This window comes from Muscardinus avellanarius, assembly GCF_963383645.1.
Source record: "Muscardinus avellanarius genome assembly, chromosome: 7".
In the NCBI taxonomy this organism is placed as follows: domain Eukaryota; kingdom Metazoa; phylum Chordata; class Mammalia; order Rodentia; family Gliridae; genus Muscardinus; species Muscardinus avellanarius.
In genome coordinates this window covers 3,828,029-3,851,405 of record NC_137793.1, presented here as the reverse complement: position 1 = coordinate 3,851,405, position 23,377 = coordinate 3,828,029, and the positions used below count along the sequence as shown (strand labels likewise).

Genomic DNA, 23,377 nt, shown 5'->3' with positions numbered 1-23,377 from the left:
ATGGAACCCAGGGGCATTCATTGAAACAGGGTCTCACTGAGTTGCAAAGGGCCTCACTAAATAGCTAAGACTGCCTGCGAACCACTATCCTCCTGTCTCAGCCTCCGGAAGGCTGTGACTGCAAGTGTGCACCACCACACTCTGTTTTGTTTTGTTTTTTTTTAATTTCCAGACAAGATCTAACTGAATTGCCTGTACTGGACTCAAACTTGAAATCCTCCTAGCTGAGGCTCCTCCTTCCCTGTCAGTGGCTTCCAGACATATACATCACACCTGCACACCCGAAGCCCTGGGTCTTGAGTAACACTACTGCAAACGTGTGTAGGTGTTTCATAAGAGAGGTGTTTTTAACATATAACCGGGATGGAGAAGAACTTTAACTCAGGTTCTGGACTAGCCTAACCAACTGTAACACAGCCCTTGTACCACAGGGAAGGGCACCGACATGTGAGCACGGGCCTAATGTTTCTCAGAAGGGTGGCACCACAATGCCTTTATCTGCAGGATGTGTGATAGACAGCCCAAATACAGCTGTCTGCAAAGAGATGACAGGTTCAGTCCAAGTTCACATTTATTGGAACAAAAACCCATTTTAAAAGAAAGGTTATGAGGAGACCTAGTCTTCTGGTTCTTGGGAGAGAGGAGATACTATGACCTGAGTATATGCTTTTAAGATCAAAGCCCACCAAAGCTCTCCTGGCAAACGATGGGTGGGAATTCACATATTCTTTAAAGATTTAGCTGCTTACATTTTCCTTCTTTTAGATAATTCTCCAAAAAACTTTTATTTTTTGGTACTAGGGATTGAACATAGAGGCATAGGCATTCTACCTCCCAGCTATACTCCCAGCCTCCCCCCCTTTTTTGAGGGTCTGGGGATGGAACCCAGGGACATTTGACCTCCGAACTACACCCTCTGCCCTATTTTTTATTCTTTATTTTAAAACAGGGTCTGACTAAATTGCAGAGGGCCCAAGTAGCTAAGGCTGTCCACGAACCGAGACCCTCAGGTCTCAGCCTCCTGAATGCTGGAATGACAAGCGTGCGCCACCACGCCCGGCTCTCCCAGCCCTCTTTGATTTTTTTATTTAGAAAAAAGGTCTCAGCTGGGAATGGTGCCGCACGCTTGTAATCCCAGTGCTTGGGAGGCTGAGACAGGAGGATCGCACAGGTTTGAAGGATCGCACAGGTTTGAAGCCAGCCTCAGCTACTTAGTGAGGCTCTCAGCAACTTAGTGAGACCCTATTTCAATTGTTCTTAATGGCTTCCTCTAGGGTTTTGTTGATTGGGTTCAGATCACATTTCAAGAAATTCTCAATTTTCAGAGGAGAAAATTTTCAAAGTTCAGAGGAGTAAGTTCAGGTACAAAAATATACCAGTGTATATTGTTGTTTTTGTTGTTAAGAACAAATATTAATGTTTCTCCTAACAATATGTGGTAACCACTGGGGAGATCAAATTACCTGGAAACAGTAACAACCCAAAAGTTAGTAATTGAGGTGTGTTAGCACTGAGCTATTTTTTTTTTTTTCTGGTGTTGAGGATTGAACTCAGAGCCTTGCCAATGCTAGGCAAAGGCTCTACCAGTGACCACATCCCCAGCCATGATTTGAAGTAAGTTCTTTATTTCTCTTCCTTTTTCCCATGGTGCTAGGGACTGAACCCAGAGGCATTTTACCTCTAAGCTAAGCCACTAGCCCCTATTTTTATCATTATTATTTATTTTTGTTTGATAAATAATTAACCCAGGGGCATGTACTACCTCTGAACTTCATCTGCAGCTTGATTTTATTTTTATTTTGAAACAGGGTCTCGCTAAGTTAATGAGAATCTCATTACCTGCTGAGGCTGTCCTGCAATCCTCCTGCCCCAGCCTCCTCAGTACTTGATTACAGACATGGGCCACCAGGCCTGGTTTAGTCTTTATTTTGAAACAGGGTTTCATCAGGTAGCTGGAGCCTCACTCCGCTGCTGAGGCTGACTTGAGCCTGGGATCCTCCTGTCTCAGTCTCCCAAGTACAGGTATGCATCACCATGCCTAGCTTGAAGTAAATTCTTTTTTTTTTTCTTTTTCTTTTTTGATACTAAGAATGGAACCCAGGGGCATTCTACCTCTGGGCTACAACCTCCATTCCTATTTTTTATTCTTTTTTTTTTTTTTTTAAACAGGGTCTCACTGAGTTGCAAAGGGCCTCACTAAGTAGTAGCTCAGGCTGTCCTCAAACTGCAATCCTCTTGTCTCAGCCTCCCAAATACTGAGATTACAAGCATGCACCACTATGCCGGGCTTTTGAAGTAAATTCTTGACATTCACTATTTTTCTCAGTTCTCAAAAACTCATACATTTTAACATATGCCCCAAAGTGTCAAACATGGGACAAGAATCTTGTGGCTTGCCGGGCGTGGTGGCGCATGCTTGTCATCCCCACACTTGGGAGGCGGAGACAGGAGGATCACACAGGTTCAAAGCCGCCCTCGCTGGCTTAAGAGACCCTGTTTCCAAATACAAATATAAAAAATACGTGTCTGGGAGTATAGCCCGGAGGTAGAAGGGTTTCCAGAAACCCCAGTACCACCAAAAGAAAAAAAATATCTTGTGGCCTAACATCAGAGTTCGTAACATTGCACAGGTCTCACTAACAGGAAAGAACGACCAGCCTTACTCATCAAATTCATGTGTGTTTATTGCACAAATCCCCCTAGAACTGGGAGGTTATTAATTTACAGGTGTATAATTGAGAAATATATTCAGAACAAGGAACGAGTATGTACATTTTACATATCCACCATCTAAAGAAATTAGAGAAAGCAGAACATTCTCCTAAGACATTAAACAGAAGTAAGCATTATGAAAATCTGATTCTTTTAGTTCATCCTGTGTATGCCAGTTTCAGAAAATGAAATCTGTGCTAGTATGTTTATTGCGCTTAATATTTTCAAACTCAAAATTAAGATATATTGATAAATGTCAGGACACTTAAAATCAAACCTATTAGTTTGTATATATGGAGAATTTGTTTTAATTCTAGAACACAAAAGCTCCCTTTTTCATTTCTTGGGGCAACAAACATGTAATTTTTATTTTTAACACCTATTTGTCTGTACCACAGAAGTTCAAAAGATTATTTCAAATGGGCGAAAACTGTCTCATATTCATGTTCTGAGCACCTAGAAATAACTCATTCCTTGGGCTCTGCAAGGAATGAATGATTATGATGAAGGTGCTAGATGTTGCAGAATGGTTGAAATTATAAACTCCAGGAATCCTAAAAGGAGTAATGATTGTTTAAGAAAGTATAAGCCTTTTCCTTCTTGTCAAAGCTTAGTTTTAAGAATAACAGGTGCATGAGCCATTTACTTATGAAAGAATAGAACTCCTAAGTAGTCACTTGTTAGACATCTCAGATGGACAGGACCGAGAACTGTTTGATGACCAATACCTAGGAACAGACATTACCTACATGCTACACGTTATTCTGAGCCACAATCAAAAAGAATGTACAATGGCCCATCTAGGAAGTTTTCTAGATTCTGAATTCTGCCAAATAGATCAACTTACTTAATTTCCAAAAGAAAATATTGTTAATAAATGGAATAAGATAATTACACCAAAGAAAACACATCCATAAAGACTCCTTGGCAGAAAGTCACCTGCGGGGGACTCGGGAATGAACTGGAGCCACCTAAAAGGAGGCCAAGGTAGAGGCCCACCAGTTCCAGGTTTACGTTCCATTAAACGCCCGCTGCTTCTTGTGTGGTTAGAAGTCCCTTACGTAACAGGAAAAGCGAGGCAAGATGGGAGCCCACACAACCACCCAAGGTTGAAGACTAAACAAATTAAACAATGTCCATTAATTACTGAAAATTTAAATAACAAGAATGAACGCATTACCTAATAAATGTATTTAGTAACTCAATATGCAAATGTTTCCTTTTAACTAATCAATAATTTTGATGAAAATAGTCAAAGCACAAACCAACTTTATTCCTGGCATTGAATGTACCTTAGACAAAACAAGCCAGAACGGCCCATAATGCAGCATGCTCAGGTAAACTGAGGTGACTCGTATTGAGGTCCTTACCCACCCACTTTCTATTGACATTACTCACATGAGCTTGCTTCCTTACAAGCAACAGTCTACAGTATATACAAAGAACAATAATTGAAAAATGAGGATATTTGGAAAAAATCAGCTTTTGGAACAAAGGAACTCTCAGAAAAAAAGAATAATTTACAAGTCCTATCAGTGTAAATTAAATATTATTAAGCTGTGAAATATTTTGCTTCTATGGTTCAAGAAGGGCTGATACTTAAAATATGGGATTTGACTACCTGAGCAATTTTAAAGAAAATAGTATTATTTTTTGCCAATGCTTTGGTGCAATTTTTAATCCTACTTTTTATTTATTAAATTAGTGAACATGTAAATGTTAGTATTTATAAGAATTAGCTCATAATTAAAAAACAAATGGTATAAAGTAGTATTTTTATTTTAGGAATCTACATTCCTCAGCCTTAAAAAAAAAGACTGGATTTACATATATTTTAGAGTGTGTTAAACAGAAAAATCACCAAAAAGTAATTATTTCAACATTACATATAATTAATACTAGTTGAAAACTTTTTGTTAAAAGATATGTTTACCAATCTTGTAATTCTACCTCTGCTTTATAAAAAAATAGATACATATGTACACTGGGGTGGACAACATAACACACACTTTCACTCATTATTCTGAGTTTGTTATAATTAACAGGCTGTTTAAAAAACTTACTCTGAGAAATAACCAGAAATTAGCTGTTTCAAATTGCAAAACAAAATAACAATCGCGGTTTTTATACATCTCTGTAACTTACAAATAAAGAATTAAGAGTTGATGAAATGGCCATTTCTGGCCCTTTTACTCGCGAGGCGTCTGTTGATGGTATAGGGATACAGGACGTTCCTCCGTGTCACCGCCTTGTGGAAATCCTAAGTTACACTTTGGCTTTTTTAAATGCCTCCCCAAATTATTTATGCTGCTTTGATTTTACTTGGTTAAAAATCGACTACCACACAAAGTCCAGTTAGGAAGAAAAGGCCATTCAATGTACAAAGAATATGCAATGCAGTGCAGGGTACCCAGAGACAGGATCATTCAGATGGAGGTCCGAGAGTTTCCATAAGTTGTATCTGCTTCCTTGGTTTCTATTTAACTCGCCACCAAAGTTACCTTTTAGGCATGTTAAAGGAGGATTTGAGCAACATATGGAGAATGCGTGCTTGCTACAGCAGCCAGAAGAGGAAGGTCGCTGGATTCAATCCTGCAATAAAGAAATCTCAGATCAGGTTTCTGCACTCAGCACATGAATCCTATGTGTAAGGACCACTGCCTGTAATGCCACTCAGCAGTTAAGGGGTCACCCTGGCCAAAAGGAAAAGGCTGAGAGAGCTAAGGATAACTCTCCGTAAGTAAGTAAAACTCAGAACACGGATTTTAAAGAAAGGGGAGCTTCTAAACACAGGAAATGAAGTCACGGACACAAGAAAGCGTCTCAATCCCCAGTTCTGCAAAGATAAAAAAAAAAAAATGCTTCTAATAACAAATAATTTATAGAAAAAGAAATATGGCCAACACATGTAGAAAAAGCTACTCACACTTAACTCATGATTAGAAGAATATGGATAAAATCAGATGCAACTTTAACTAGCAGGATGGCAAAGACCTTTAAAGTCTGGTAAAAGACTGGGATGGTAGTGCACACCTGTAATCCCAGTTCTTGGGAGGCTAACAGAATAGGATCACAGGTTTGAGTCAACAACTTAGACTCTCAACAATTTAGCAAGACTCTGCTTCAAAACCAAAAATTAAAATAAAATAAAATAAGGCTGAGGGTCTAGCTCAGATGTAGAATGTCCCTGAATTCAATCCCCAGTACCAAAACAAATACATAATAAAGACAAACATAAATAGATATACAAATACATATATAAATTGTCTGGTAATAAATACTACTTCTCATTGTTTGTGGGGATTAATACTTGTACTTTTCAGATAGCATTTTGTATTAACTATGTCTATATAAAATATGTGGGAGGGGCAGTGGTAATCACCTATAATCCCAGTATTGGGGAGGCTAAGACAGGGAAATTGCAAGTTCAAGGCCAGTGCATGGTAATTTGGCTAGACTTTCTTTTTCTTTCTTTTTTTTTTTGGTGGGGGGGTGGTGGTACTGGGGTTCCTGGAAGCCCTTCTACCTCCAGGCTATACTTCCAGACCTATTTTATACTTTTTTATTTTTGGAAACAGGGTCTCTTAAGCCAGGGCAGCTGACTTCAAACCTGCGCGATCCTCCAGTCTCCACCTCCCAAGCGTGTGCCACCACGCCTGGCTATTTCAAAGTTTTAAAAAAATTGAGGTTGTGGTGGTGCATCCTTGTAATCCCAGCACTTGAGAGGCTGAGCTAGGAGGATCGCAGGTTCACAGCCAGCATCAGCTACTTAGTGAGGCCCTCTGTAACTTAGTTAAGAGCTTGTTTCAAAATAAAGAATAAGCCAGGTGGCGTGGTACACGCTTGTAATCCCCGTGCTTGGGAGCAGAGACAGAAGGATCACACAAGTTCGAAGCCAGCCTCACTGGCTTAAGAGACCCTGTTTCCAAATAAAATATAAAATAGAAATAGCCCGGAGGTAGAAGGGTTCCATCCCCAGTACCACCAAAATAATAATAATAATAATAATAATAATAATAATAATAATATAAAGAATATAAGAATAAAAAATAGGGCTGGAGGTATAGCTTAGAGGTAGAATGCCCCCTGGTTACCAGTTACCATCTGCAGCAAAAAAAAAAAAACAAAAAACATATATATGAGTTAAAATTTAAAAATTTTAAAAAGTCGGAGGTACAATTCAGTGGTAGAAATCCCTGGGTGGGTTCAATTCCTGGTAACACACACACACACAGGAGGGTGAAGTGTGTGTGTGTGTGTGTGTGTGTGTGTGTGTGTGTGTGTGTGTGTGTGTATTTTTTGAAGTGGTTTCATTTAAAGGCAAATGGGATTAAATCTAGAGGCAGTCTACCTTTGAGCTACATATCCAACCCTATTTTATTTTGAAATAGGGTCTCAGTAAATGGCTAGGAGTCTTGCTAAGTGGCTGCGGCTGGCAGAGAATCTAGGGTGCTCCTGATTCATCCTCCCAAGAACCAGAATTTCAAGTGTGTGGCACCACACTTGGCTACACAGTGGGCTCTAAATGACGTTGGTTCCTTGTCCCTTCATAAAAGCTGATTGGATAAAAATTCTATCTTGTTTTAATTCCTCCAACCAGCATTTCATGAAGTGGTTTACATACACACACACAAAAAAAGTGGTCATGAAAAACAGAAAAAGCAGTCACAGAACACAGGAAGATGGGCTGAACTCTGCCCCGCTTCCTGTTCTTCTCTCAGCATACTAGAGAACTTCCCTTCCCCTCCCTCCCCCTCCGGCGCTCTCTCGCTCTCAATTGAACCCAGACACATCCTACTACTGAGCTACATCCCCAACCCCTTCGCTTTTGCTTTGAGACAGGGTCTTGCTCGTCACCCAGGCTGACTGTGACATTCTGACCCTGCTGCCCCAGCCTCCCAAGTTTCTGGAATCAGTTGTGTGCCAACACACCTGGCAGAAATAATATTCAGATAATGGTAAGGAGTAATAAGCATAAAAGGTACTGTATCCGCAGAATCATTTAAGTCCGCTCAGCTGAGGCAAGATAGAGCCTTGGGATGATGGACTTGAAACAGTGGCACAGGCCTGTGACTGCAATGATTCTAAGACAGAAGGACTGCAAGCTCCAGGCCAGCCATGGCCACCCAGGAAAAGAAATAACCGAGACAGCAAAACAGAATTGCAGGACTGAAGCCAGCCTCAGCAATTTAGCAAAACCCTGAAAAACTTAGTGAGACTCTGTTTCAAAAAAAAAAAAAAAAGAAAGAAAGAAAAATACAATAGGGCTGAGGGTATAGCTCAGGTAGAATGTCCCTGGGTTCAAATCTCAGTAACAAAATTAAAAAGCAGTGGAGATGGAACTCAGTGGTAAAGTGCCCCTGGGTTCAATCCCCAGTAACACACACACACACACACACACACACACACACACACACACACACACACACCAGTTTACAATGTATTTAACAAATACTCATAAACTGGACATAATAACACAATCCTATCATGCCAGAACCTGGGAGACTGAGAGTGGAGGAGCATAGATTCAAGGCCAGCCTCAGCAACTTAGTGAAACCCTGTTTCCAAATAAAATAATAAAATAGGGTGAAGAGTGTAGTTGGGAGGTAGCATGCCCCTGGGTTCGCTCCCAGTACCAGAAAAAGTAAATACATTATATATACATACATACATAAAATAAGAGTCCTTGTTTTCTTATTTGTTTGTTTGTTTGTTTATTTATTTGCGAGTCTGGGGATGAAACCCAGGGGCATTTGAGTTCCGAGCTACACTCCCTGCCCTATTTTTTTAATTCTTTATTTTGAAACCGGGTCTCACTGAGTTGCAGAGGGCCTACTAAATAGCTGAGGCTGTCCACGAACCGCGATCCTCTGGTCTCAGCCTCCCAAATGCTGGGATTACAAGCGTGTGCCACCACGCCTGGCTTTTTTTCTTTTTTTGTACTAGGGATTGGATTTAGGGGCATGCTATCTCTAAGCTACACCCTCAGTACTTTCATTTTAAAACAGGATCTCACTAAATTGCTGAGGCTGGCCTCAAACCGGAAATCCTCCTATCTTAGCCTCCTAAGTACTGGAATTGCAAATATATGTCACCATGATGGCTTATGAGTTTGGGTTTTTTTGGCTTTTTGTTTCTTTGTTTTTTGTGGTAAACCTTTTCCACCTCCAGGCTATATTCGTAGACCTATTTTATACTTTATTTGGAAACAAGGTCTCATGGAGTTGCTGAGAACCTCACTAAGTAGCTGAGGCTGTCTTTGAAGCTATGAGATCCTCCTGTCTCAGCCTCCCAAGAGCTGGAATTACAAACGTGCGATTACAAGCATGTGCCACCACACTTAGCTGATTATTTTTTTAAGATAAAAATTAAGATTTTAATTCACTGTGACTATATCCTCAAAATACGCTTTGTGACAAATAGCCCAAGGGAGACCTCTCCAATCCGTGGACAACAGGGAATCTGTTTCTGTATGCTACAGAGCAACCTGAATAAGTGTCCAAATACAAATGGGAAGACACTTCAAAGGAAGGAGAAGGATTTTAAGAAGCATCCCTTGTGTATGAGCGAACAACAAGAAGAGCACAGCCAGAAGAGAACATGAACACACCCAAGAACCACTCCCAGCTCCTTGACGTGGACGCGCATCTGCCCCCTCAGGTACTCCGACAGCATTTTACTCTTGAAGTACAGCTCCTGCAGCCGGTCTTCAAGATGCATTACACACTGCAAAAGAGAAGAACCAAGAACTATGTCAGAAAACTGGCTCCAACGCCTTGACAATGTCAAATTGCAAAGCATCTTTTTTTTTTTTTAACAATTCTATTTAGTAATTTCAACATGAACTAAAATTCAGAACACATTAGATTTCAGATAAAAAAGAAGAGTAAATTTGTTTCTGGCTCATTTAAAAGATTAGCTTCTACAATGTTAACTTTTTGTTATCTAATTGTGGTAAAATACACATGAAATTGAGCATTTTAATCATTTTTAGTCGGACGTGGTGGCGTACACCTGTCATACCAGTACTTGAGAGGTTGAGACAGGAGGTTTTCAGGTTCAAGGCCAACCTCAGCAACTTTATTTTTTTTTAAGGCTGGGGGTTTAGCCAGGCATAATGGTACACTCTTGTAATCCCAATATTTGGGAGGCTGAGACAGGAGGATCACAGGTTTATGGCCAACCTCAGCTATTTAGTGAGGCCCTCTATAATTTAATAAGACTCTGTTCCAAAATAAAGAATAAAAAATAGGGCTATAGCTCAGAGGTAGAATGTCTGAGTTCAATTGCCCAGTACCGAAGGGGGGAAAAAAAAAGTCTGAGGGTACAGGTGAAGGTAGACTACCCCTGGGTTCAGTCAATAGTTACACCATTCAAAGTACCGACATAAAAGTAAGGGCCCAGAATGCACTGGAGCACACAAAGCTTAGGGATACAAAGCATGACCACACTGCACCTGATCCAAAACCCTGGTTGCTGGTGGGAGGCAATGCATACTGCAATCCCAGTCTGTAGGAGGCAGAGACAGGAGCATCACAGATTTGAGGCCAGCCTCGGCAGTTTGGCGAAGTCCTTAGCAACTTAGAACATATTTCAAAATGAAAATTAAAATAGGAGCCAGGTGTGGTGGCACACATCTGTAATCCCAGTACTTGGGAGGCTGAGATAGAAGAATATCAGATTTGAGGCTAACCTCAGCAAGTAGTGAGTCTCTCTAGTGAGACCCTGTTTCACAATAAAAAAATTAGGTCTAGGGGTGTAGCTCAGAGGTAGAATGTCCCTAAGTTCAATCTCCAGTGCCACACAAAGGCATGGGGGTGGGGGCTGGGAACATAGCTCAGAGGTAGAAACCCCCTAAGCTCAAACCCTAGTACCGCAAAATATAAATCTTGGCTGATGAAATGATAGTACCTAGATGTATACATACTCCCTTCCGTCCTAAGGTTAACATCAAACAGCACAGGATGACTGGCCTGGACAGAAATTTACTGGCTCGCAGCCTGGAAGCCAGAGTTGACACCAGGGAGCAAGCACACTGCGGCCTGACAATCTCCCTCTTTGGCCGGTGACGCCTGTCATCTTGCGAAGTCCCCAGAGGGTACACAGAAAAGGATCTTTCTCTCTTCCTTATATTAGGCAACTAACCCCGTCCTGCACACCTACTCTCACGATTTGATCTTAATCATCTCCCCAAATCCCAGCTCCAAACTGTCACAATTGGGGGGGGTATTTATTCCATTACATGCTCTTTCAGAAGAACAATGAAGCTAACAATAGTATTTAAAGTGAACCCATACTAAGTAGAGTAAAATCACCCATGAGTGCTCAAAGCCACTCAAGCCTTACACATACTTACAAAATTTGGAGACAAGTTATGCTTGTAAAGCTGAAGAGTGGAATGAAGCAAGTTGGAAACAAGACTGGAAACCAAGACTTCTTTTCCCAGTTTATTATCTGTCACTCGCCTCTGGCTGCTGGCCACCTGAACAGTCCATTTATCCATATCAGCTATGATACAGACTGCTTCTGCGATTGGTTCATCCAACACTGGATGCTACAAAGAAAAAGAAATTTCAACTTATGGTAAGAAAATAAGGCTCCAAGGACAATGAAAATGGGATGAGGCAATGAAAAATTACTAAACAAAAGCACAAAAAAGAGTATTAAATTCTTACAGCTACTGGGAAAAAAATTCCTGGGTTCAATCCCTGATACCATATAAAATAAATAGAGAAATAGCACTGGCTTAGATGTCTTCATTAGGCAACTCCATGAAGCATTCAGAGAAAAAAACAGTAAAAATCCTTTAGAAACAATCCCAGAAAGTAAAGGGAGACTACCTCCCAAAACATTCCAGGAGTCATAGTCACCCTGGGATTACAGCCAGACAGAAATATCACCAAGAAACTACAGATCAATATTCAACAGGAATATAGCTACAAAGTCCACAACTAAACATAAGTCAAATCAAGCAACACACAGAAAAGACTATGTATCATGACCAATTGGGATTTTTCACAGAAGGGGTGGTTTATCTTCTAAAAATCTTAGTACATTGAGCCAGGCGTGATGGTCCACGCTTGTAATCCCAGCGCTTGGGAGGCTGAGACAGGAGGATCACACAGGTTCGCCTCAGCTACTTAGTGAGGCCCTCCGCAACTTAGTGAGACCCTGTTTTAATAAAGACTAAAAGAATAAAAAAATAAATAGGACTGGAGGTGTAGCTTGGAGGCTGAATGCCCCTGGGTTCCATTCCCAGTACCACAAAAAAAAAAAAAAAAAGAATATAGACATATACAAAAACAGTAAATGTCACTCACCTGCACAGCATGAGAAAGATCCGACAGCAGACACTGACGGAGCCGCTCATCACTCCCAATCCCTTGAAGAACAAAGTCAGGCACATAAGATGAGCAGTAGCCACCTAGTAAGGACCTCCCAAAGTTGGCAATGTTGGGCTGAACAGCACTCACTTCAATTAACTTTGAACTAGAAAAGAATTTCCCAAGGAAAGAAAATCTAGTTAGCAATAAACATATTTTACAATTAAAAAAAGATTTGAAAGCCGGGCATGGTGGCATACCTTTTAATCCAGCCTTTGGGAAGCTGAGACAGGAGGATCGTTGTTCAAGGCCAGCCTCAGCCACTTAGCGAGGCCTCTGGCAACTCAGTGAGACCGTTTCAAAATAAAGAATAAGATATAGGGCTGGGAATGTAGCTCAGAGGTAGAATGCCCCTGGGTTCCACCCCAGTATCAGGGGAAGGAGGGGAGTTTTGAACTCTCCTAATCCCTATTTCTATCACAATCCCTATCATTGTTTTCTATAAAATATACTGAGTAAAATCATCCTTAAATTAAAACCTGGCTCAAGTGCTCGAACAGACTGTAAACACTCTCTTAATGGACAAGAACCTCTGATTTTTAGAGAAATGTACGGTGAGTGCTGTGCATCAAGTGACAGATTGAGAGAGCAATGACTGTGACACAGGCGCGTGGCCAGAAACGCCAGGCAATCTGGGTCCTGCCGGCTACCAGAGCTTGTTCTGGATATACACAAAAACAAGCCGGGCGCGGTGACACACGCTTGTCATCCCAGCACTTGGGAGGCGGAGACAGGAGGATCACACGGGTTCGAAGCCAGCCTCAGCTACTGAGTGAGGCCCTCCGCAACTCAGTGAGACCCTGTTTCCAAATAAAGTATAAAATAGGTCTGGGAAGGCCAGGCGTGGTGGCGCATGCTTGTAATCCCAGCACTTGGGAGACCGAGACAGGAGGATCGTGCAGGTTCAAAGCCAGCCTCAGTTAGTGAGGCCCTTTGCAACTCAGTGAGACCCTGTTTCCAAATAAAGAAGAAAAAATAGCGCTGGGAGTGTCACTGGATGCAGACTGCCCCTGGGTTCCACCCCCAGTTCGGGGAAAAAAAAACAAACCTTTGAAATCGACAGGAACCCTTCTTAACAAACTCTTTCACCCACCCCTTGGGCCTGAGGATTGAACCCTGGGCACTCTCCCTCTGAGCTATGCCCCAAGCCCTTTTTAACTTTTGTTTTGAAACAGGGTCTCACTAGACGGCTGAGAGTCTCTCTATATTGCCGGGGCTGTCTTTGAACCTTCAATCCTCCCGTTTCAGCCTTTCAAATACTGGGATTACGGGCATACACCACCGTGCTCAGCTAGTAACATACTTTTAAGAACTGTCTTTGTAACACATTCTTAACACAATCAGATTCTGAAAACCACCATTGAAAACAAAGCAGTTAAATTTATCTCTCAAGTCCAAATCCAGGTATGTAACATTTTTCTAGAATGAATTTTTCTCCTTGTGTATTTGATCTAGAGTACACATACCCTGTTTTCCTTTTATTCTTGGCCAATTTATTCTGAACAGCCATTTCCTACCTTTGCAGTGGTTCTTTTCCTGAGTGGTAGGTCCATTTTGGAGGCATAATTCACTCCAAAAATCCAGAAAACTTCTAAGGAGTGTCATCTACACACCATCTAAATCCTGTAACTTTTCTCTGATGCCTACACAGAGCCTGGCTTACTTCACTAAGCATAATGACCCCCAGTTTCATCCATGCTCTGGGCAATGATAGGTTTCCAGCCTCCTCTTGTAGTGGTGGTGGGGTTTTATTGGGGAGTGAAGTCAGGGGCATTCTACCTCCAAGCTATACCCTAGCCCTATTTTACTTTTTATTTTGAAGCAGGGGCTAAGTTGCTGAGGCTGTCCTCACACCTGCCATCCTCCTTTCTCAGTCTCCCAAGTACCGGGGTTACAGGTGTCACCACCGTGCCTGGCTACATTTTTTATATTAACTACCACCAACCTACAAAGACGAGCTAAATGTAGATAGGGCCTGCTGAAGGTGGAGATGTTCTACTTACCCAGGAAAAGGTATTTCGTCCTCTTCTGCCCAGTCTTCCTGCTCTCCTCCATAGTAGCTGCTGACTGGCCTGGCCATATCTTGCCCTGTATCTTCACTCTCACTCTCCCCAAGGGCACTATCTGAGCTTTCATTTCTCGGAATGTCCCATTCAGTTCCTATAGCAATTTTTTTCTCTGAACTCTCTTTATCCCCATGGGGGACAAGAATGGAGAGTGTATGCCTTTGGTCCTGCTGAGGAAAGCAGGTTTTATATGAATCTTGGTGAACTGCTTCTACACATTTACAAAGTTCATTGTTCTGTTTGCTATTTGTTGTACATAGTCTTTTTGAAAACTCTAGCACACAGCAGTGTTCTTTACTGTCTGTACCTGTTTTAACTGGAACATCATCAATAGTCCTGGTTTCAATTGAATCATCATTAAAATATTCATCAAATAAGCTCATGCTTTCTGGGTCTGAATGACCCCAACAGGGGAGTTCACAGAGCTGTGCAGAAACCATGTTCTGTGGAGCCGACTCTGCACAGGGGGCCGTGGTTGCCTGTTCGGTTTCTTGATGCTCGCTGACAGCTGCTCTGTCTTCCTGCAAAGGCTTGGTGTGATGCCTGGTGATCTGATCCACCACTGCCTGACTCCGGAGCTCAGTATCCGAATCGGGTGACATGGAATCCCCAATAAGGAAAGTAACTTTTGTCTGGGTGGCCTCACAAGAAAATGCAGCAGGCACAGTCTTATCTGGAGGTTTCTTTTCCACAGTCACTCCCGTGGACCTCCTGGATTTGTCTGTGGGATTATCTGAATCCAGCACTTCTTTGCTCTGCCATGTTTCCTCTGTCGGCTCTGAGCCTGTCTCTGACAATACCGACTTGTCTACTGGAGCAGATCCCGTGCAAACAACCGTCTCTAGCTTTGTGTCAAGGCAAGTTCTTAATTTATCTCTATACTGTTTAACATCAATAGCATTTTCTTCTTGGCAGTCAGGAGGAATCATTTGGCATTCACCTGTAATCCCTAGACGTTCCTTAGAACTGTTTTGAATATCTTCTTTCTCTTGTTGTGACACATTGTCTAAGTTTTGCCCAAGGAGTGGATGACTGCAATATTTACAGTTACAATTAGAAGTTCTCATTTCTTCTGACTCTTTAAAGAGCAAACTGCTTTTGTTTCTATGCATTGTGATAAGCACATACTCTGATTCCTCTATTTCACCCTTCTCTAAAGTAGTAGTAATCACTGTGCCTGGCATAACGATGGCTTCATCTTCCCCATTTTCTAAAAGATGGGTTTCTTGAAGTTCAGAGCATCTTATAAAATAAGTGAGGAAATAAAGCAGCCTCTGGACCATGTCTTGTCGTTTGCCAACTACCACAGTCCTTGCTAGCCGTACAGGAGAGCCAATAGCGCCATACAAGTCCCCTGCAATGGAAAGTTCGGTTACTGTACATCCTCTACACGCCATAAGCAGGCTATTAGAGTTATGAGAAACCCACCCTTGTCGTATGAGGAGTGCTTCAAATTTACTTACTTCTTTAAAACAGGACTGACTATCCAGGAATGCTTTTAGCAACAAAGAAAGACGAAAGAAGAGGTTTTCTAACTTCCTCTTCACATAGCTGTTGTGGTTCTGAAAACTCAGAATTCTGAAAGTCACATCTTCCCAGCATCTTCCCAGCACCAGGCCCCATGCAGAGCCACTTACGTAAGCAGGTGCTGCTACTGCCTGAAGTACTATGGGCGTAAGGATTCTACGCTGACAATGCAGAAGAGAGAATCGCAGAGCCCGCCGCTGACGAGGGAGGGAAGGGTAAGTGGAGGCACAGGCAGAGCTGGGCGAGCTACAGCGCGTGTCCCTACACTTACGTCATAGCTCAATGCAAGCAAACTTAAATGCAGACTACAAACCATTGATATAAACCAAATTTTTGAAAGCTATCAGTACAGAAACTTAAAAATCTCAATTTTAACTTTACAAAAACTCCTTATTTTGTATGTGTGTTATGTGGCAGGGTGGAGGGTTGCTGGGGATGGAAACCAGGGGCATTCTGCCTCTGAGCCACACACACCCCAGCCCTATTTTATTTTTTGTTTTGAAACAAGGTCTTGCTGAGTTGTGGAAGGCCTCACTGAGTTGTTGAGACTGGCCTCGAACCTATGATCCTCCTGTCTCTGTATGTGCCACCACACCCGACTGAGATTGTGAACTTCTTGAGGGCAGAGACCAAATTACTTATCTTTATAACCTCTAGTGCTCTTTGCTCAGATCTTTGGATATAATAAGCACTCAAAATATGATTGCGGAATTGAAAACAAATTTGAAAAATCCCAATAGAAAATACTACTGAATTATTTGACTTAAAATTAGGTGTGTTAATACCCATGCAAGGAATAATACTCAGCATTTAAAAAATGAATTACTAAAACAGACCAAAAATAGCATATACTATATTAGAAGATAAAAAGTAATCTACAGTGTGTGGAGATGGGCAGAGTGTGAACAGAAAGAACACAGCGGAGCAGGAGGGAGGCTCACAAGAGGGCACCAGAGCCCTCTGGACGTGATGGCTGCATGAACCACTGTGATTGTACTGATGGATCCAGAGGTAAAAAACACATGTATATGTAGGTCAACATGCTAAAGGTGCACTTTCAAGATCCATGTACACCAGCTATGGGAGCACAACCTGTAATTCCAGTACATGGGAGGATAAGACAAGATCTCAGGTTCCTAGCCAGATCCAGCAAGTAGTGAGACTCAGCAAACTAGTGAGACCCTGTTTCAAAACAAAACATAAAAAGACCTGGGGTGTAGTTTGGAGGTAGAATGCACCTAGGTTCAATCCCAAGTAACACAAAGCTATTATAAATTAATTCAATTTACTGTGTGTAAATCATAACTCAATAAAGCGACAAGGATGGAGGGAAGCTGGTTACATGACTTAGTAAACCTTATGCCAATTGCCTGGCAAACTCACCACCACAGCACCCTACCAAAGTTGCTACAAGGTCACCAAAGCGTCCTGATGGTATCTCCCTTTCACTACCCAAAAGAAACTGAATAAAAGTTATAGCAGCTACGTTTACCAGACACTGCCCAATCCACATTGCAGGCATTATTTCATTTAAATTCCTTAACATCTTGAAGTACTATTCCTTATCATCTCCATTTTATAAAGAAGAAAACAAATCCAATCCGATGGTGCACACCTTAATCTCTGTACTTAGGAGGCTGAGACAGGAGGATTGCAGGTTCACATCCAGCCTCAGCAACTTTGTGAGGCCCTCAGCAACCTAGCAAGGCCAAGGCCCTGTTAATAAAAATAAATTAAATACGGCTGGGGGCACAGCTCAGAGTGGAATGCCCTAGGGCTTCACTTCCAGTACCACCACCACCACAAAGTGGTGTGTCTAACCCCACAGCCTGTGCTCCTACCACCATGCCTCCCTCATGCCAGAACTTACCATTCGTCCACTCTCTCCTAGTACCCATTTATTCAGTAGTGTATAGTACTAAGGAAACCACTTTCCAAAAGACTTGAAAAGCAGACCAAATATTGGAACAACAAAACTCTCAATGAACTACTTCTCTCTTATCGAGATTTATTCTAGCTACCACAGGTGACTTTATGATCGGCCCTTTCCAGGCTAAATTTTTAACTCCAAGTATGAAAACAAAACACTCTGAAAACCCTGAAGTTGCCAGTAAACCAGCACCAGTCTGCAACTCCTGCTGGACCTGCAGCTCTCTAACTATGCACTGAGGTGACAGCAGTTGGGCAGACATGGAAGGACAAGTGCAAGAAGGATGCTTTACCATGAAGGGATTAAAGAAAAGGTTTTGTTCCTTGCTATGAAGTCATTCCAGACAGTTAAACAAAAGTTTAGTAATAATATAAGGATTTCCAAACTACATACCCAGTTGTGCCCAAAGTGGGTTATATGGATGAGTCTTTGCCAACATGTCCACACTCTGAGAGGAATGTTTTTCTAAAAATATTTTTATAGGTGGTTGTCCATTTGGCATGACTGTTGGGACCCAGGCAAGATGATTGGTCAAGACTGCAGTGATGAGAGCTGGCAAGAATCTGAAAACAAAACATACCCTGTCAGACCCCGTCCACTTCCACGAACCTTGCACAGAATGCTCTGATGGAGGAAGCAAAGAGCACACTCTCATGCGGCCAGACAGGAGAGGGACGGGCGGGGAGGAAAGGCAGGTGCACCCAGGACGAGAAGAAAAGTCTATAAATCTTTTCCTTGGGAAGAAATCAAAGAAAGTCCTTAAAAACAAACTGAACATTCACAATTATAAAACAAAAATGCCATTTTACTTCAAAAACTATGGATTTTTTTTTACAATATTTAATGTGTCTAGTTCCTTAATAAATCAACCAGCAGATTCTTACATTTCCAGGTTACTGAATGGGAAAAATAAAGGAAAGTATTAAGCAAACTTTGCTAGCATCAAAGAGAACAAAAACAACTGAATTATTCATCTGGACTCTGAAGACTGGCTGAATAGTTAAATGCAAACAGTATGACAAAATATCGCAGTAAAAATGTATCACTGGAAGTCTAGAACTGCCTTACTTGTTTTTTAACCTCTTTCCTATGAAATTAAACTATGATAAATGGATACACAACTCACAGAATATGAAAGCCTCAGAGAATCCTGTACAATGTCTGAAATTTCGTAAGGTTCTGTGGCACTATTCCATATCCTATTGTTTTTTTAAAAATACTGTTTTTAATAAAAACAGAAACAGTTACAAAGATAGTGGATCATTCGCCCAGCTCTATAGCTAGGTTTGCACATGCACACAGAATGTCTAGTTATAGTGAATGATAACATATAAACAAGCAAGCAAATAAATGAAGTAAGTCATACTGATTCTTGGCTGCATTCTCCATTAGAAAAGTAAACTCCTTCATGAAGCGGTGGCAGAGCTGGTTCTTCCCTGGAGCCCCTGACATCATCGTAAGCCAGACGGGCTCTCCAATTCGTGGCATTGTATAAAGATTGCAGATTGTTGTCCTAAAAAGGGAAGACACATTATGAAATTTATGGTTCCACCAACTACATATGCTCACTGCTAGATTGGGCCTTACTCCTCAATTATTAAAGCTTTAAGAAAAGTCCATGAGAAAAGCTTTTGAGGAAAGTCTTTCCTCCTTTGTCAGCAGCACAGGATATGTTTTGTACATTATTCTAATATATCTCGGTCCTGAGCCGGATGCGGTGGTGCACGCTTGTAAGCCAAGCATTTGGGAGCTGGAGACAGGAGGCTCACAGTTCACAGCCAGCCTCAGCTACTTAGTGAGGCCCTTTGCAACTCAGTGAGACCCTGTTTCAAAATAAAGAATAAAAAAATCGGTTGGGGGTGTAGCTCGGAGGTAGAACGCCCCTGGGCTCCATCCCCAGTACCCAGAAAAATAAAATATCCTGGTCCTGGTGTTGGCTCTGCCCCCGGCACTGTGTGCCCTAAATTCTTTCTCTTCCTTAGGCCTCAGTTTCCTCTCCCTGTAAGATGCAGGAACCCCATCTAAGTCTACAATCCTAAAGCATATGCAGCACTTAAGTATATCGTAAATAACCAAGAACACAAGAAAAACATCCTACCAGATAAGAACTGAACTAGCCACCCACTCAGGACAGTGGTCTAACAGCATCATTTTGCTGCTCTTTAGTAGAAAGTTCTGAAGAACAAAAAGACCTCTAAACATGTATGCTGTGCTTTATGACTCTCAATCGTCTGCAGTTTTCCTTGAATCAACACAAGGAAGATTACTGTACAGTCATTAAAGTGCTTTCCTAGCTGGATCTTGGATTACTTTAGACAAACCTAGTCCTATGCCAGGGGCTCTCCCCTAAAACACTACAATGTATATCCCAGAAGGTAATTCTTTTCTTTTATATCAGTATCTATTCAACCAAGTCCTATATACTCAATAAACTTTTTGCAAAGCAGAAGCTGAACAAACTAGTAAAATCTTGAAGAAACTATAAAATAATGTCCTGCCATTTTTGGGGGGGGATACTGGGGATAGAACCCAGGGGCATTCTACGCCCAACCTACACCTTCAGCCTTATTTAAAAATTTTTATTTTGAAACAGGGTCTCACTAGGTTGCTGAGAGTCTAGCTACTTGCTGAAGCAGTTCTCAAATCCGTGATCCTGTCTCAGCCTCCCAAGTACTGGGATAACAGGCATGCACCATCACACCCAGTTGTACTTTCAATTTTAGGACATGCTACCTGATACAACTCTTGATAATGATGAAAATGTTCTCTGTATGTAGTGTTCAATATGGTAGTTACTGGGCATATGTAGTAATCAAACACTTGAAATGTAAACCATATAACTAAGGAACTGAAGTTTTAATTTAACGCAAGTGGCCACATATGGCTAAAAACTCCAAATGTACTGGACAGTACAGTCCTAGGAAGTTCCTTGAGACCTCCAAACACTGTTACCCACCTCAGTACACTTGAGTGTGGTACTAGAGACGGAACCCAGTGGCACCCCACCTCTGAGCTTTATCCCCAGCCTTATTTTGTGTTTTGTTGGTTGGTTTTGTGGTACTCAGAAATGAACCCAGGGGCATTCTACCTCTGAACTACACCCCTACCCCTGTTTTTTATTCTTTATTTTGAAACAAGGTCTCACTAGGTTGACGAGGGCCTCGCAAGTTACTGAAGCTTTCCTCAAACCTGCAATCCTCCCATCTTGGCCTCCCAAGTCCTGGGATTACAGGCCTGCGCCACTGCATCCGGCTCTCAGAATATTTCTCTAACACTTAGAATACAAACCAAAAAAACGGGGAAGGAGAAGCAAGCAAGCAAGCAAGCAATTTTCTTCCCTATATACGTTTTACTGAATCTTTAACCAATGTGAGCACAATTTATTATAGTGAATAGAATAGTACAAGTTAAGTCTGGAGGGTGGTACTGGGGTTTGAACTCAAGGATGTTCTACCACTAAACTACACCCCGAGACGTTTATATATTTTTTTAAATCTTAAAACAGCTGGGTGTGGTGGCACACACTTGTAATCCTAGTACTTGAAAGGCTAAGACAGGAGGATCGCAGGTTCAAGGCCAGATTCAGCTACTTAGTGAGGCCCTCCAAAACTTATTGAGACCCTGTTTCAAAATAAAGAATGGAAAATAGGCTGGGGATGTAGCATAAAGGTTCGAATGCCCCTGGGTTCATTCCCAGTCCCGGAGTGGCACGGGGGGGGGGGGGGGGGGTGATTAAAAATTGAAACAAAGAAGTCTCCTGTCTCAAAGTTTATCAAGAACTGGAACTATAAGTATGTGCCACTGCACCCAACACAAACACAGGATTTCTGAGAGCTTAAAAATAAATAAGAATAAAAAGTATTTACGGTAAGATAGAAATAAGGTTTTTATAAAATATGAATTTTAAGGTATTTTGTAGAAAAAATTTATCTATCTTATAATCTAGGAATATATAAAAATACTTATGTGGCACTGGGGAATGAACCCAGGGACGCTCTACCTCTAAGCTTCACCCTCAATCCTACTTTATTTTGAAACAAAGTCTCCTGAAATTGCTGAGGGCCTCACTAGGCAGCTGAGGATGGTCTTGAACTGCAATCCTCCTGCCTCAGCCTCCCAAATACTGGGAATATAGGTGTGCACCACCACCACTGGCAAAATGTTTAAAGTTTATTAAGGATGTTTGAACTGCACAGAAACAATTATTTCCTCTTAGTTCCAAGAACCCAACTGGACGTCTACTTAAGGAATTCTGTTTTGGTACTAGAGATCGAACCCAGGAATACTCTGAACTAAACCCCAGTCCATTTTGTGTTTTTTTAAAAACAGGGTCTCACCTAAGTTGCTGAGGATGGCCTCCAACCTGGGATCTTCCTGTCTCAGCCTCCCATGTACTAGGATTATAGGAGTATATCACAGTGCCCAGCTCTCCTTAAACTCTGTGTGTGTGTGTGTGTGTGTGTGTGTGTGTGTGTGTGTGTGTGTGTGTTATCAGGGTTTGAACCCAGGGGCTTTCTACCTCCAAACTACAACCCTGGCCCTATTTTCAAACAGGGCCTCGCTAAGTTGCAGAGGGCCTCACTAAGTAGCTGAGGTTGGCTACAAAACTGCAATCCTCCTGTCTCAGCCTCCCGAGAACTGGGATCACAAGTGTATGCCACCATGCCCAGCCTCCTTAAGGATTTAAAGGCAGATAAACAACTATAAAAAATACAATTTTAACAGGAATTATTTGTGAAAAAATAAGAAATTTCATAAAATCCTAGAAGACAAATAATATGGAGAAATGAGACTGAAGCAGCAGAGCGGATGAAGCTCTAAGTTTCAGTCTAACAGAAGGAGAGAAATGGACAGAGGAGATGGCTTGCCCCATTTAGGCAAGCAGGGCTCAGGATCCACAAATGTATGGTAAAATACATGCCAGGGATTATGAATAAAAATTGGGAGACTAACTCGAGATCCATACACAATCAGTGGCCTGTGTTCCATTCTATTTCCCCATAGAATGACTGCACGCTTAGGGAGGCAGATGTAGCAATTAAATAGCTCAGAAGAAGGACCTCCCCCAAATCCTTCCAGATACTTGAATCTTTCACAGAATATATAAAGAGAACATATCTTAGCCAGGCGTGGTGGTGCACGCTTGTAATCCCTAAACTTGGGAGGCGGAGACAGGAGGATCCCGCAGGTTCGAAGTCAGCTGCGCTGGCTTAAGAGACCCTGTTTTGAAAAATAAAAAAGTACAAAATAGGTCTGGGAGTGTAGTCCAGAGGTAGAAGGGCTTCCAGGAACCCCAGTATCACCAAAAAACATAAAAAGAGAGAGAACATATCATAAAATATTAACATTTCATAAAGAAAATTGGGAGAAGGATTAATGGAAAAATATTAAAATAGGCTCCTTCAGGAAGTGATAATACAAATACAAATTTAAGACATAAACCCCTAAAGTGAAAATCTCTAGTCGGAAGTCTACTACGTACAAAACCTCCAACCTACTGCTTGGGCTCTCATCTCAGCTCTGACTGAGCAACCATGCAACACTGATATTTTTATTTATTGTTTTTTTGGTGGTACTGGGGATGGAACCCTTCTACCTCTGGGGAACACTCCCAGACCTATACATATAGTATGTATGTATGTATGTATGTATGTATGTATGTATGTATGTATGTGTATATATATATATATATATATATTTTTTTTTTTTTTTTTAATTTGGAAACAGGGTCTCTTAAGCCAACGAGGCTGGCTTCGAAC

At 41.6% G+C, this 23,377-nt stretch overlaps 1 protein-coding gene across 3 annotated transcripts in view; it reads right to left on the bottom strand.

The window, feature by feature from the left end:
• Positions 1-5,225: 5,225 nt before the first annotated feature.
• Positions 5,226-23,377, bottom strand: part of FNIP1 (folliculin interacting protein 1) — a gene marked incomplete at both ends in the record, with an annotated part of 88,430 nt that continues 70,278 nt past the window's right edge. For all 3 annotated transcript variants that reach the window (XM_080699114.1, XM_080699115.1, XM_080699116.1), the window contains 7 exons: positions 5,226-5,304; positions 9,323-9,438; positions 11,069-11,266; positions 12,033-12,201; positions 14,099-15,515; positions 18,012-18,181; positions 18,985-19,131. In XM_080699114.1, coding sequence (XP_080555240.1) covers positions 5,226-5,304; positions 9,323-9,438; positions 11,069-11,266; positions 12,033-12,201; positions 14,099-15,515; positions 18,012-18,181; positions 18,985-19,131 — 2,296 coding nt within the window. The remainder of the gene's footprint in view (positions 5,305-9,322; positions 9,439-11,068; positions 11,267-12,032; positions 12,202-14,098; positions 15,516-18,011; positions 18,182-18,984; positions 19,132-23,377) is intronic.